Genomic DNA, 15283 nt, shown 5'->3' with positions numbered 1-15283 from the left:
AGACCTGGGGGTTCACAGACACAAATCTTTGAAGATGGAGAGACAAGCTGGGAAGGCTGTTAAAAAACACACGGGATCCTGGGCTTTGCAAACAGAGGCCACGGGCAAGACTTTCATTCAGGAGTCGGGTTAGAGGCGGGACTACAACTTTCGGGGTTGTGGACCCGCCTCCATCGAGATGCGGCCAATCCACGCAATTTTAACTTGATTGACCTTGTTGAGCCCACCCAGTGGGTTCAGCAGGCCAATTAAGGGCCACCCGGCAACAGGTGACGTCACAGACTGAAATTTTGACAGATGAAATATCAGCGTCTCACAGCTGTTTGAAGCTGTCAAACACTGACAGTCTGAGTTCTAACCCAAGTCCTTCTACACAGACTCAGTTAGAAATCTCTCCTGCACAGAAAGCTGCAGGCTGTCACTTTTGACAGTTCGCAGCCATTCTGCTTTCTGTGCCGGTGAGATGAGGGACTCCCGGAACCTAAAGGAAGGAAGGCTGAAAAGGTAAGTACAGGTAATTTAAACTTCTTTACACACTTTAGACACACCAAACACACTTACCTTTGCACTCATGCACCCACCACTCACCTGAACACCGACATCGCGACCCCTCCAAGTCCTTCAACCCAACGGCCCACCTGCTCTAACTTGGCGTGGTTTGGAGCCATCGGGAATCCCACACTTCAACCTTCAAAATAGGGATTAGGCTAAAAACTGCCTGTTAACTGCCTGTTAACAGGCAGTTAATTGGCACTATTCCCTTCCTGCCTCGGGTAGGCGGGTCCCAGTGCGGGGCGGGTACCCGCCTCCTTTGAAACTGGCATGGAGGCGGGTTTGGGTGCGGGATGGGGTCGGGAACCCTGATTTCGGGATTTTAACCCCCCCCCCCCCAATGCCTCCGATCCCGACTCCACGGTCTAATGAAAATCCTGCCCATAGAGTACAAAAGCCAGGAAGTTATGGTAAATCACTGGTTGGGCCTCAGCTAGAGTATTGTGTCCAATTCTGGGCACCACACTTTAGGAAGGATGTCAAGGCCTTGGAGAGGGTGCAGAGGAGATTTACTGGAATGGTTCCAGGGATGAGGGAGATCAGTTACATGGAGAGACTGGAGAAGCTGGGATTGTTCTCCTTAGAGCAGAGAAGGTTAAGGGGAGATTTAGTAGAGGTGGTCAAAATCATGAGGTGGAAAAGGGGAGCATGGTGTGGATCGGAGCAAGAGCAGTTTGTTGGATCTTGTTGTGTGAAAATTGGCTGCCGTGTTTACCTAAAAAAGAACATTGTTTGCACTTCCAAAGTACTCCATTGGCTGCGAGGCACTTGGGAAATCCTGAGGGTGTGGGGAGTATTAGAGAAATACATTCTTACTTTATTTCTGATTTTCAGCATTTGCAGTTTTCTGTTTTTTTCCCCCTCTACTGTGTGTATCTGTTACATGCAGCCATGTAGATAAACATATATGAGAACATGCAGCTGTCCAATTAGTCCCACTCCCCCCTGCTCTTTCCCCAGAGCCCTGCAAATTTTTTTCCTTTTTTAGTATTTATCCAATTCCCTTTTGAAAGTTACTATTGAATCTGCTCCCACCGCCCTTTCAGGCAGCGCGTTCCAGATCACAACAACTCGCTGCGTAAACATTTTTTCATCATATCCCCCTAGCTTTTTTGACAATTATCTTCACTCTGTGTCCTCTGGTTACCGGCCCTCCTGCCACTGGAAACAGTTTCTCCTTCTCTACTCTATCAAAACCCCTCATAACGTGTGCACATCGGAACCGGTGCAGGTGTGTTAAGTGTGTAAGTATACAGTCTACTCTTAGTTCAGTCGATTAATCAAATTTTGTGATTAATCCAAAGTTTTTTTCAATAGTAAATTTTCATTTAATGTCACTAAATTCAAATGATTATATAATTCAGATTTTCTTAGCACCAAAAAGACTTTGAATTATTTATATCTCAGCTGTGAACATGAGTGCATCCAGTGTGTGTGAGAGCAAGTGTTGGTCTTTGCATTAAAAAGCATACTCTCAATTTCTTGATATTTTCTGTGCGTGAACAAATGGATTTTCTAATATGTCAGCATGAACGTTTCACTGCAGCAGTAATTACTGCATCCGCCCAACACACTGACTCCCGGCACATTAACTTACAGCAAAATTATTTAAGGTGTCTGAGGTCACTCATTCCAGTTTCATTACCTACATACTGGCTGCATTTCAAACATAATTCACTGGATACGAAGCACCGAGAACATGATAAGGTGCTGTATTAATGCAAACTCTTTCTTACTGTCTTCCATGGATAGTAAAGATCTAGGGCTAGATTTTCAGTATGGACAGTTTTGGGGCGCTAACCTTAGCGCCGACCCCAAAGTAGCGCACCGCTGCCGGAAATTCAGTGGCTTCGCCCTAAGAGGTTGGTGGAGCGCTAAAAGAGGCGTTCCACTACTATCTTTAGGCGCTAAGCCGGCGGTGCAGAGCGCAACACCCGAGCTCGGGCGCAGCGCACGGCAGATACTCTGGTGCCAGTGAGCTCTTAAAGGGGAAGGGTGCATGTGTTTTTTTCAAAGGCAGAGTCTGGGGGGGAAAACAGGAGGAGGAGGAGGAGGAGGAGGAGGAGGAGGAAGAAAATACACCGTTGACAACAACACACTGGATCCTTCCACACAACACATGCAGACTGCCTTTTATAGTGCGGGAGGAGAGGAGTGCCCTTTAATTTGCGCTCCCCAGGGTGTGTTGCGTTCCATTTTACAAACGCTCTGGACGCCAGCCGCACAATGGGGCGGTCCAACTGAAGTTTGTATTTGGGGCGGCCAAAGGGCGTTGCACGAGGATGTGACGTCATTTTCTGCGCGCGCATCCGGGCGGCCGCTAAACTTTGCGCCGGCGCTAACGGGCAACTTAATTTGGGGCGGGGCGCAAACTGCGCTGCGCCTGGGCGCTACACGCATAGCGCCCGAAAATCACTTCTCTTAAGGCGCTAACTGCTGGCGCAAGCAACTGAAAATCTAGCCCCTGGCCTTTTGGTCATCAAGGTCATCTAATGCAAAGATGGCCTTGAACAGGAATAGTGCAGGGTATGGGGCAGCGAGCAGGAGAATGGGGTTCAGCTAGGTGGTTCATTTGGGGAAAGACAGCAGCGCAGCCTCCAGGGACCGAAAGGCTGGTTTGTGCTGTACCATTCTACAGCTCTATGATTGTTGATGGCCTCATACTGCTCTGGTTTGGCACGGCTGCAGTTATGACCGCAACCACTGACAAGAAAGATGTAAAACGTTCGCAGGCAGTCAGGTAATTGCTAACTATCATTCAGATTGCAGTGAGTGCAGGTGATATGAAGCTTGCTAGGTAAAGAGAGAGACGCAGGGCTAGTGGAATAACTCAATCCTCACAGCTGTGCTTCATTGACTGCGAATCGTTTTGGGATGTGAAAGGAGCTATATAAATACAAGTTTGTTCTTTCTTTCTAAATACACGCCAGTCTTCACAAACAATTGCAATTGCTTTTAGTAAATCAGTCCTGTATCATTCTAAACAGGTGCCAGTCCTGAACCAGTGCTTAGTGCCACAACCTCTGTGCACTCGTCATCAACTCCATCCTCCTCCACAAACTCATCAGTCTGAACCAGTCTGTTTGCAACATCAGCATCATGTTTAACCCCGAGCTGAGCGACACCACAAAGACTGCCTACTTGCATGTCTGTATGATGACCCGCTTCCACCACTGCCTCAGCCCACCTGCCACTGAAATCCTCATCCATGCCTTTGTTACCTCCAGACTTGACTATTCCAACACAATCCTGGCCGGCCTCCCACCAACCACCATCCATAAACTTCAGCTCATCCAAAGCTCTGCTGCCCGTGTCCTATGCTGCACCAAATCGCGCTTGTCCACTAAACCTGTCCTCTGGCCTACATTGGCTCCTGGCCTCTCAGCACCTCAAATTTAAAATTTTTGTGTTGAAATCCTTTTGTGACCTCGCTCCTCCCTATCTCTGTAACCTCCTCCAGCCCTACAAGCCCCTTAGAACCCATCATTCCTCTGACTCCTTCTTGTACTTCTTCGCTGTCATCGCTTCACCATTGGTGGCCGTCCCTTCAGCTGCCTAGGCCCCACTCTCTGGAATTCCCTCCCTAACCCCCTCCGCCTCTCCATTTCCCCCTCCTCCTTTAAGATGCTCCTGAAAACCCACCTCTTTGATCCTCGCATGTCTTCTTCCCTTGGGTCAGTGTCCATTTCTTCCTCACGCCTCTGTGAAGCGTCTTGGGATGTTTTTCTACATTGAAGGCGCTGTATGGATACAGGCTGTTGTTGCTGAGTCTCCCGAGAGATCACAAACGACCCATTCACACATCTTTCCATTGCGGAACATGAGGCAGAAACAAATAATGTTGCAATTTCCTAAGAAGACCTTTAAGTAAGGAGCAGATCCTGCTGCAGGTAAATCTGTCTGCTTTCCATCATTCAACCACCTGAACGCTATCATTTACGATCCTCTATACACAGGCATTATTCAAACATTCCAGAATCCGTGTTATCCGGGTCATTTCACGTGGATTAGAAGTGGGGCCTTGTGTGTGAAGGGAGGGGGGGGGTTACAAGGCAATGGGTTATTAGTCATCACAACCCCAACTGTTAGGTAGAAACTAATGGCTAATAGGTAAACATTTTCACTCCTTCCCATCCCGGGATGGGTTTGTCCTGCTCCAGATCTCTGCCAAATCCAATAGGGAATACAGGAGAAACTTCTTTACCCAGAGAGTGGTGAGAATGTGGAACTCGCTGCCACAGGGAGTGGATGAGGTGAATAGCATCGATACATTTAAGGGGAAGCTCGATAAACACATGAGGGAGACAGGAATAGAAGGATATACTGACAGGGTTAGGATAGGGGTGGGAGGAGGCTCGTGTGGAGCATAAACACTGGGCTGAATGGCCTGTTTGTGTGCTGTAAATACTATGCAAGACCACTGACCACTCTGTTCCTGATTTTCACTCTCTCCTCCTTTCTTCACTCTCAGGGGTTCCACTAAGTGCCCCTCCATAGCAACACTGGAGGTGGAGCGGAGAAAGGAGCAGGTCTCCCCCTGGGTATTTCCCCATATGCACACATATACCTCTGCCATGGAGACGGCCCCTGTTTCAGTGAAGGTGTTGTCGTTGAGGTTGAGGACCCGGAGGTTGGCGTTCTTTGTGAAAGCCCTGGCCAGAGCGCTGATGCCCACGTGGGTAATTCCGTTCTGTGGCATCTGTACTTCCTCCAAAGTTCCAATAAGCTAAAAAAAAAAGGGCCAAACAGAAACATTTCAAAGTGCCCTGCAGCAGAGAGACATTAAATCATGCACCATTTATAGTGTTATATGCACGCCAGGGAGCCCGCAGTTCTGGCTTTGTGAATGACAGTACATATATGTTGATCTTATTGCAAAGTGGTTTCTAACAGGCATGCAATCAATCACTGGTGATCTGCTAGAACCCAGTTTGAAAGGGCAGCTCTCCCAGAGTCAATATAAATGAGACATGATGTTTAACCAGTCTTATCAGATGCGGCGCCATTGATTAAATTCCACAAGAGAAATCTGTAAGAAACAGATTTTAATCGACTTCCACAGTTAAGAGAAAATTTGCATTTATATAGTGCCTTTCACGACCTCAGGATGCCCCAAAGCACTTTACAGCCAATGAAGTACTTTTGAAGTGTAGTCACTGTTGTAATGTAGGAAACGCGGCAGCCAATCTGGGCACAGCAAGCTCCCACAAACAGCATCAAGATAAATGACCAGATAATCTGTTTTAATGATGTTGATTGAGGGATAAATATTGGCTGCAGGACACCGGGGAGAACTCCCCTGCTCTTCTTCCAATAGTGGCCGTGGGATCTCTTATGTCCACTTGAGGGGACAGATGGGGCTTCGATTCCGAAAGACGGCACCTCTGACAGTGCAGCACTCCCTCAGTAAGTGTCAGCTTAGGTTTTGTGCTCAAGTCTCTGCAGTGGGGATTGAGCACATCACCATCTAACTCAGAGGTGGGCGTGCTGCCCACTGAGTCACGGCTGACACCACAAGTCGTTTTAGGGCAGAATTCTTAATTGTGTAATTCTCCCATCAGAAATTTGGCAATCTGCAACGACAAGAACATGAGAGACCCCCTTCCCCCGATGGAGTATTTTACTGAAGTATATCTATACCAGGTCCTGGCCAGGTTTGATCCCAGTCAGAGGGCAAATATTGTGCTCAGTGTCCTGGTTTACTATGGACAAGTAATCAGACAAGTTCTTGCTCCTAAGCAATGTTCCCTTTAAGCTGCATGGCTGTCTGGAAGTCCCACACAGCCGGCTCAACGGCTTTTGACTGGAAAAACCGCTTATGTGTGGAAATTTGAATGGGCCTCACAGCCGGTTATAGGGGCCGTCATACCTTTTAATGTAGTTTCCCAATCTACCTTAGCCTACTTAGATTGAAGACCCTAGTTTTGGATTTAACTAAATCACTTTCAAACTCAATATAAAATTCTATCATATTATGGTCACTCTTCCCTAAATGCCTCTTCACTACAAGGTTATTAATTAACCCTTTCTCATTGCACAATACTGGATCTAAAATAGCCTGTTCCCTCGTTAGTTCTTCAACATACTGATCTAGAAAACTATCTTGCATACATTCCATGAATTTGTCCTCCACTCTATTACTGCAAATTTGGTTTGCCCAGTCTATACACAATTCCCCGGGATTATTGTATTACCCTTGTTACATGCGCCTCTAATTTCCTGATTTATAATCTGCCCTACATTACAACTACTGTTTGGGGGCCTATAAACAACTCCCACCAATGTTTTCTGCCCCTTGCTGTTTCTTAGCTCCACCCAAACTGATTCTACTTCTTGATTTTCAGAGCTAAGATCCTTTCTCTCTACTGTCTTTATCCCATCCTTTATTATCAGGGCTGCCCCTCCTCCTTTTCCATTTTGCCTATCTCTTCTAAAAGTTAAGTATCCTGGAATATTTAGTTCCCAACCTTGGCCATTTTGCAACCACGTCTCCGTTATGGCTATTAGATCAAACCTATTCATTTCTATCTGAGCTATTAATTCATCTATTTTGTTGCGCATGCTTCACACATTCAGATATAGTGCCCTTAACTTTGACTTTTTTCTATTTTCCCCTGATGTCACCTTAGTCACTGATGCCCTATTACCTTTGTTACTCTCTCTGTCCCTTCCTGACCCACTCTGCTTATTTTTACTCAAAACTCTACTCTGCTCTAGAATCTTGACAGTTCTCTTGCTGCTTTTAAGTTAACTATTTCCTGAATCCTCCCACCCCCCACCCCTTCATTAGTTTAAAGCCCTGTCTACTGCTCTAGTTATTCGATTCGCCAGGATACTGCCCGTCTCAACAGAACAGCTCCCTCTTTCCCCACATACAATGAATTACTGTGAATTGCAGTTACTGTTTCAACAGAATTATTGTTGCAGGATAATTGTGACATTATAAGCAGTGTAGATAGCAGCGCAAAATTACAAAGAGATATTAATAGATTAAGTGAGTGGGCAAAATGGCAAATGGATTTCAATGTAGGCAAGTGTGAGGTCATCCACTTTGGACTAAAAAGGATCGAACAGGGTACTTTCTAAATGGTGAAACGCTAGAAACAGTGGAGGTCCAAAGAGACTTGAGGGTCTAGGTACAGAGATCATTAAAATGTCATGAACAGGTACAGAAAATAATCAAAAAGGCTAATGGAATGCTGGCCTTTATATCTGGAGGACTAGAATACAAGGGGGTAGAAGTTATGCTGCAGCTATACAAAACCCTGGTTAGACCACACCTGGAGCACTGTGAGCAGTTCTGGGCCCCACACCTTAGGAAGGATATATTGGCCTTGGAGGGAGTGCAGCGTAGGTTTACCAGAATGATACCTGGCCACCATAGGCTAAATTACGTGGTGAGATTACACAAACTAGGGTTGTATTCCCTGGAATTTAGAAGGTTAAGGGGTGATCTGATCGAAGTTTTCAAGATATTAAGGGGAACTGATAGGCTAGATAGAGGGAAACTATTTCCGCTGGTTGAGGAGTCTAGGTTTAAGGAGCATAGTCTAAAAATTAGAGCCAGACCATTCAGGAGTGAAGTTAGGAAACATTTCTACTCACAAAGGGCAATTGATACTGGGTCAATTGTTAATTTTAAATCTGAGATTGATAGATTTTTGTTAACCAAAGGTATTAAGTGGTATGGGGCAAAGGTGGCTATATCGAATTAGGTCGCAGATCAGTCATGATCTCATTGAATGGCAGAACAGGCTTGAGGGGCTAAATGGCCTACTCCTGGTTGTATGTTCCTGTACTTGAATATTGGTTTGCAGTTCCGGTTTAACTGTAAATTAGTACTCAGGTATACAACTTTAAAAGAGATAAACCTGTGTGCAAATGACTGAGTGGAAAAGAAAGTTGCAAATAGACATCGATTAAGTGGTGAGGCAGCCTGATGGCAGATACAGTTTAACACAACAAAGTGTGAGGTATTAACTTTGGTTGTAAAAATTGCAGATGGGAGAATAATCTCAACAGAGAAACCCTGAGAGGGGGCGGAGGATTAGATATACAGAAGGATTTTGGTTCCTAAGTTCTGATCGTAGGTACAGAAATGAACTCACAGATAAAAAGGTGATCAAAAAGGATGGGTTTCATCATCTTAGATTAAAAGTGATTCCAGGAAAAACTTCCTCACATTAAAGGTTGTGAGGATGTGCAATGTACTGCTTCAGAAGTGCAGGGAAGCAAAAAATTAATTGAGGTGTTTAAAAGGGAGATAAATACTCAGGAACTAAGAGTATTAAGGGCTATGCAGAAAGTGTTAGAAATTGAGGATTGAAAACTAGATCTGTCACGGCTAATAAAAATGATGGAGCAGGTTCAATTGGCCAAACGGCCTCCTCCTGTTCTCGTGTCCCTTGTACTTAAGAAAACTTCAGTCGAGGATGAATGGATAACCTTTAAGAGCATATTACTGAGTACGCAGGATAAATATGTAATAAGGGCTGGATTAAAGGCAGTAGCTCTAAGGCTATATGAAAAGCAGTACGTAAGCCTGTAGGGAGGGAGCGAAGGGACAACTGGTAAGAGTCCAGGCCCCTCCAACATATATTTTTAAAAAGACAGTCAGAGGGGCAAAGGAGGAATTAGCAATGAGCGTTGTTATAGAAACAAAGCCAAGAGCAAAAAATTATTTTTTAGAAATATAACAGAAAGAGGGTGATCAGTGGAGAACTGCAATCCCTTAAGGAAGGAAATGGAGTTAAAACTGAAGATGAACTAAAAATAGTTAACATATTGAATGATTACTTTCCTGGAAGTATTCACTGGAGAAGGCATGCGTGGCATGGGACCTATCATAGGTTCCAGAGCAAAACTCAATGGCTTTTCTATCAATTACATGGAGATATTGACAGGCTTAAAGGGCTCAAAACCAATTAATCCCCAGGGATGGACTATATAATCGAGGGTAGCAAACACAACTAGGGAAAAGGCCTAGGGACAGTCCTGAGGAAGTCAGGCCCCGCACTCTGGAATTCACTCCCTGAACCCCTCTGGCCCTTGTTAAAAATGGTTTGGAATACTGCATACAGTTTTGGTGTCCATACTTAAGAAAAGATATACTTGCTCTCGAGTCAGTACAAAGAAGGTTCACTCGGTTAATCCCGGGGATGAGGGGGTGGTCATATGAGGAGAGGTTGAGTAGATTGGGACTCTACTCATTGGAATTCAGAAGAATGAGGGCGATCTTATTGAAACATATAAGATTGTGAAGGGGCTTGATCGGGTGGATGCGGTGAGGATGTTCCCAATGATGGGTGAAACTAGAACTAGGGGGCATAATCTTGGAATAAGGGGCTGCTCTTTCAAAACTGAGATGAGGAGAAACTTCTTCACTCAGAGGATGGTAGGTTTGTGGAATTTGCTGCCCCAGAAAGCTGTGGAAGCTACATCATTAAATAAATTTAAAACAGAAATAGATAGTTTCCTAGAAGTAAAGGGAATTAAGGGTTACGGGGAGCGGGCAGGAAATTGGACATGAGTCTAGGTTTGGAATGGTCATGGCCCTGTGGGTAGTGGAGCGGGCCCAGGGGCCGTGTAGCCTTGTTCTGCTCCTACTGTGTTCTAATTCTGTGTTAGATTTCAGGAGATGGTTTTATTCCTGTTCCTGGCTGGAGTGGAGATCGCCTTTACAGAAGGTAAGTACTGTAGAAAATATAGGGACAGAGTGATCTCCTGGACGAGTTTCGATCGCTTAGATGGGTCGGAGAGGAATTTCCCAGATTTTTTTCTCCCAAATTGGCCATTGGGTTTTTTATCTGGTTTTTCGCCTCTCCCGGGAGATCACATGGGTTCGGGTGGGATGGAGAGTGATAGAAGATTTGAGGTTAGGATCAGATCAGCCATGATCTTATTGAATGGTGGAGCAGGCTCGAGGGGCCGATTGGCCTACTCCTGCTCCTATTTCTTATGTTCTTATGTTCTTATAAAGCTTGAGGTCACCCCTCTTGATACCCCCTTCTTTGGCACACCATTCATTTGTTTTTTGTGATTATGCCTCTGTGAAGAGCATTGGGACATTTTTCTACGTTAAGGGCACCATCAATTGAAGTCGTTGTCCTAGTTGAATAAAGGCAAAGTCCCAATGGTTTGAGGAAGGCAATTAAATGAATCCAGGTAACAACACTCATTTGTTTTAGTCATTTATAATGGAACTAATCATTGCCAACAGAGCTGAGGAGGACTTAGATGAAAACAACCTAGTCAGTCACAGCCAGCAGATTTTCACAAGGGCACATCCTTCCTGGCCAAGCTCCCAGACTTTGTTTTGAGGGAACGATATTCAAAGTGCAGGTTGGAAAGTCTTAGGGCTAGATTTTCAGTATAGACAGTTTTGGGGCGCTAACATTAGCGCCCGCCCGAAGTTAGTGCCCGCCCCAAAGTAGCGCCCCGTTGCCGGAAATTCAGTGGCTTCGCCCTAAGAGAGTGGTGGAGCGCTAAAAGAGGCATTCCACTCCTACCTTTAGGCGCTAAGCCGGCGGTCCAGAGGGATAGCGCCCAGACGGGGCGCAGCGCGGGTGCGGTCATTTTTGCACTGACAGCAGACCCCGTGGTGCCGACCAGCTGTTAAAGGGGGAAAGGACGAATTGGTCTGCTGCCACGCCCTGCACACTGCAGCCTTGCAAAGAGGCCTCAACACTGCTGCTCAGCCCCAGGGAGTCATGGCAATGCCAGAGAAGGCCCGTCAGCGTGCCCTGCGCTTCTCAGAGGGTGATCTGGACATAATGGTCACAGCTCTGGAGGTGAGGCGCAAGATCTTGTTTCCAGAGAGTGGGAGGAATCCAACCCACCACGACTACACCAAAGCCTGGAAGCAGGTCGCCCAGAGGGTGACGTTCACCGGCGATGCCCCCAGGACCCACAAACAATGTCGTAAAAAATACAACGATCTGACCAGGATTGTGAAGGTGAGTAGCCTTTCCAGTCTCCTCCTCATTCTTGCATGTACACCTGACATGATGGGCAAAGGGAGCTGAAAGTCCTATTGGCCAGCCCTCAGCCAGCAGCATTGGGACAGTCATGAGCATCAAATGGCCATTCGGCACTCTACACTTTGGCCAAGCTATTCCACCATGGGAGGCAGTGCACACTACATCAGGGCTTCACTCTGTCCAAGCTATTCTACCATGGGAGGCAGTGCACTCTACATCAGGGCTTCACTCTGTCCAAGCTATTCCACCATGGGAGGCAGTGCACACTACATCAGGGCTTCACTGCGCACTTACAGCCCGTCCTTTCTCTTGCAGGCTAAAGTAGCGTTTAATCGCCAGGCCCGTGCCAGGGGTGGCCGCGCCAAGCTGCAGAAGCTCACTCGGCTGGAGGAGCGCGTGTGTGTGCTCATGGGAGCCCGTGTGATTGTCCCCACAGCGTGCGGTGTATCCGACCCTCCACTGCCCAGCAATGGTAAGGACCTCGCCTTTTGGCCCTCTCGCGTCGCACTGGCCCATCCGAGCTACCTCCTTTGCCACTGTCCCACCAATGCGCTGAATGCCACCAGTCCTAACTCCCTCGCTGACGCCGTCTCCTCACTCTGAAGCTACTCTTGTGCATTCCTGCTTTCAGCTGGTGACGACCAGGACCCTGAAGCTGCCAGTGACAGCACCTCCGACCAGGAGGAGGAGGAGGAGCAAGCCAGACCTTCGGGGGAACAGTCACGTCCCGCAGGAGAGGAGGAAATGCTTGACACCTCCTCACTGGACGAGTGCCTGGAGGAACTGTCGCAGGGCAATGCAGCTTCTGGGACCAGTGGCGTCCAGCCACCCAGCAGCCGTGCGCGTGGCCCGCGGCCTTCCCCCCAAAGGGGGGAAGGATCAGAGGGGAGTGCTGCTGCTCGGCACACTCGCCGCCACCAACGCGGCAAGGGTCCCCTAGTTCGGCCCCCTCCTCCCCAGCGGGAGAGTCGCGACTCCAGTCCGGACACCTTCACTTCGGAGGAGGTGCGGAAGCTGGATAAGATGGCCGAGGACTCGGACCGGCGCCACACGGAGCTCATGAGCGTGGTGGGGCGCATGCCTGAGGCCATCGAGTCGCTGGCGACCAGTGTGCGCGAGTTCGGGGCAGCAACTGCCGCGAGTGGCCGCATGCTGACTGATGCCGTCAAGACCCTGGCGGCTGTGATGCGCGCGCACACCAGGACCACAGGGGCACTCACTGCTGCCACACGCGCTGTCTCAGGCAGGCATCGCCAGGGCAGCCGCCGCGCTGGACCATCCCAGCAAGCCGCCCCTCGGCTGATTGTTGCGGATCCTGCAGTGCGGGCCCGGCCGAGTGCCACCGCGCCACAGCACCAGCCAGCGCATCCCAGATGCCAGCTGGCCCACATTGCGCCATCCGTCGCCGCCATTCCCCCACTGGGGCGTCAAGGGCAAGCGGCTGCAGCTGATGGTGGCCAGGCTCAGGTGCGCCACTCAGCAGACGGCCCCTCGAGGCCCAAACGCCGTGTAGGCCGCCCCCCAGCGGCATCTGGCGGAAGGGCATCTGAGCCTCAGGCGCCTTCCCCCAGCCTCGCAGCAGCCACTGGGCAGAGCTTGCGAAGGAGCAGCAGGCCGGGCAGGGGAGGCAAAAGGCTGGCCAAGGTCTCGCCCTCGCGGGCCACTCAGTAGAGGGTGTGGGCAGCTTTCCTTTAATATGGTGGTGGCCATCTTTATTTTGCCCATGGTTGTGTTGTTGGAGGGCTTATTTTTTGCGTTAGGCCGACGTTGAGGCCCGGTTTGAAGAAAGGTGGAGTGACTCCTCCCCAGTTTGTGGGAGTGAGTCGTTTGTTGGGCTTTTTGTGGGGCCCGTTTATTGTTTTTGGGGATTCATGTGGGAAGGGCTTTTCATTTTTGTGCAATAAAAAATTATCTTTATTCATGCAGTCTCCATGGTTGTTCTTCTTAGTGTTTGTTGGCTTCGCCGGCTGAGGGCTTGCGGAACGGCTGCATTCATCTTCCCTCATGGCCCCTGGCCATTCCCTGACAGGGGGCTCAGAAGTACCGTGTAATAAGGTGGCGTCGTGCGGCCCTTGGCCCTGGTCGCTCCCTCCTGGGAACGTACTCCTGCTCCTCCTCCTCCTCCTCCTCCTCATGCTCCTCCTGCTCCTCCTCCTGAGGTGCAGGTCCAACGTCAGGTGGCAGTGCCTGAGTCCTGCGGATAGCCAGGTTGTGTAGCATGCAGCAAACCACCACAAATTGGGAGACCCGGTCCGGCGAATACTGGAGAGCTCCTCCGGAGCGATCAAGGCAGCGGAACCGCTGCTTGAGGACCCCAATAGTTAGCTCGATGATGTTGCGGGTGGTTTGATGGCTCTCGTTGTAGGCCTCTTCAGCAGCGGTCCTGGGCGCGCGGAGCGGGGTCATGAGCCAGGTGCACAAAGGATAGCCTTTGTCCCCGATGAGCCATCCTCTTGGGGGAGGCTGTGCCTGGAACATGTCATGCACAGTACTCTGCCGCAGGATAAAGGCATCGTGGCTGCTGCCTGGGAAGCTGGCATTGACTGCCATGATGCGCTGCTTGTGGTCACATACCAGCTGCACATTCAGAGAATGGTAGCCCTTCCTGTTGCGATACTGCTCGCCATGCTCCAGAGGGGCCCGCAAAGCCACATGCGTACAGTCAATGGCGCCCTGCACCAAGGGGAATTCCCCGAGTCTGGCAAATCCCAATGCGCGCTGATGCTGGCTCTCGAGGGCCATGGGGAAGGAGATGAATTGGCTTCTCCTTCTGAACAGTGCTTCGGTCACCTGGCGGATGCAGCGATGCGCGCCATACTGGGAGATGTTTGCTATGTCCCCAGCAGCGTATTGGAAGGAGCCGGTGGCATAGAAGTTCAATGCCACCGTCACCTTCACTTCCACCGACAGAGACGTCCTGCACCTGAGCTTTGGCCGCAGATCTCGGTGAAGCAGGTGGCAGATCTCTGCAATCACCTCCTTTCGGAATCAGAGCCTTTTAACACATCGCGCGGCACTCATGTTTAGGTAGGAGCGCTGCTGGCGGTATAGCCTGACTGGGTAAGGCCTACGTGGCCGACGCCTGTAGCCCCCTCTGCCTCTAGCCAGGGCTGCCCCTCTCACAATGTGTTTGCGAGCCCTACGGACATGGAGCTGCAGCTCCGCGTTGGCACCCCATGCAGGCCCCATCAAATCCTGGCAAACACTCAAATTTCCAAATGGCCACTTGCAGCGCTATGGCCTGAGTCCAAAAATACCTGGCTCTTGCTGCTTGAAACCAGTTAGCTATCCTCCTTGTTGTGTCTCCAGAAATGCGTTGCACAAGACTGTTTTCTGAAAAAAGGCTGGCCTTTATACTGGAGAGGACGTTCCCTTTAATTAGCGCCCCCCGGGGCCCGCACTGGTTGTGTTGCGTTCCTTTTTCCAAACGCTCCGGCCGCCCACCGCACAATGGGGCGGTCTGACTGAAGTTTGGAATCGGGGCGGCCAAAGGGCGTTGCACGAGGATGTGACGTCATTTTCTGCGCGCGCATCCGGGCGGGCGCTAAACTTTGCGCCGGCGCTAACGGGCAACTTAATTTGGGGCGGGGCGCAAACTGCGCTGCGCCCGGGCGCTACACGCATAGCGCCCGGAAATCACTTCTCTTAAGGCGCTAACTGCTGGCGCAAGCGACTGAAAATCTAGCCCTTAGAATATAATATACATTTAGGAAATATGAGAGGTCCCTTACTTTCGGTAGTCTTCTCATCCT

The 15283-nt window shown here is 49.3% G+C and overlaps 1 protein-coding gene across 1 annotated transcript in view; it reads right to left on the bottom strand.

Moving 5' to 3' along the window:
- Positions 1-15283, bottom strand: part of LOC147102984 (ran GTPase-activating protein 1-like) — a 734758-nt gene that overhangs the window by 202640 nt on the left and 516835 nt on the right. Inside the window, exon 6 of the mRNA XM_085964117.1 lies at positions 5120-5278. Coding sequence (XP_085820243.1) covers positions 5120-5278 — 159 coding nt within the window. The remainder of the gene's footprint in view (positions 1-5119; positions 5279-15283) is intronic.

This window comes from Somniosus microcephalus, chromosome 21 (assembly GCF_052327205.1).
Source record: "Somniosus microcephalus isolate GS21.2 chromosome 21, FLI_Smic_1.0, whole genome shotgun sequence".
NCBI lineage: Eukaryota > Metazoa > Chordata > Chondrichthyes > Squaliformes > Somniosidae > Somniosus > Somniosus microcephalus.
Note: the sequence above shows the minus strand (reverse complement) of the source record. Positions and strands in the feature narration are given on the sequence as shown.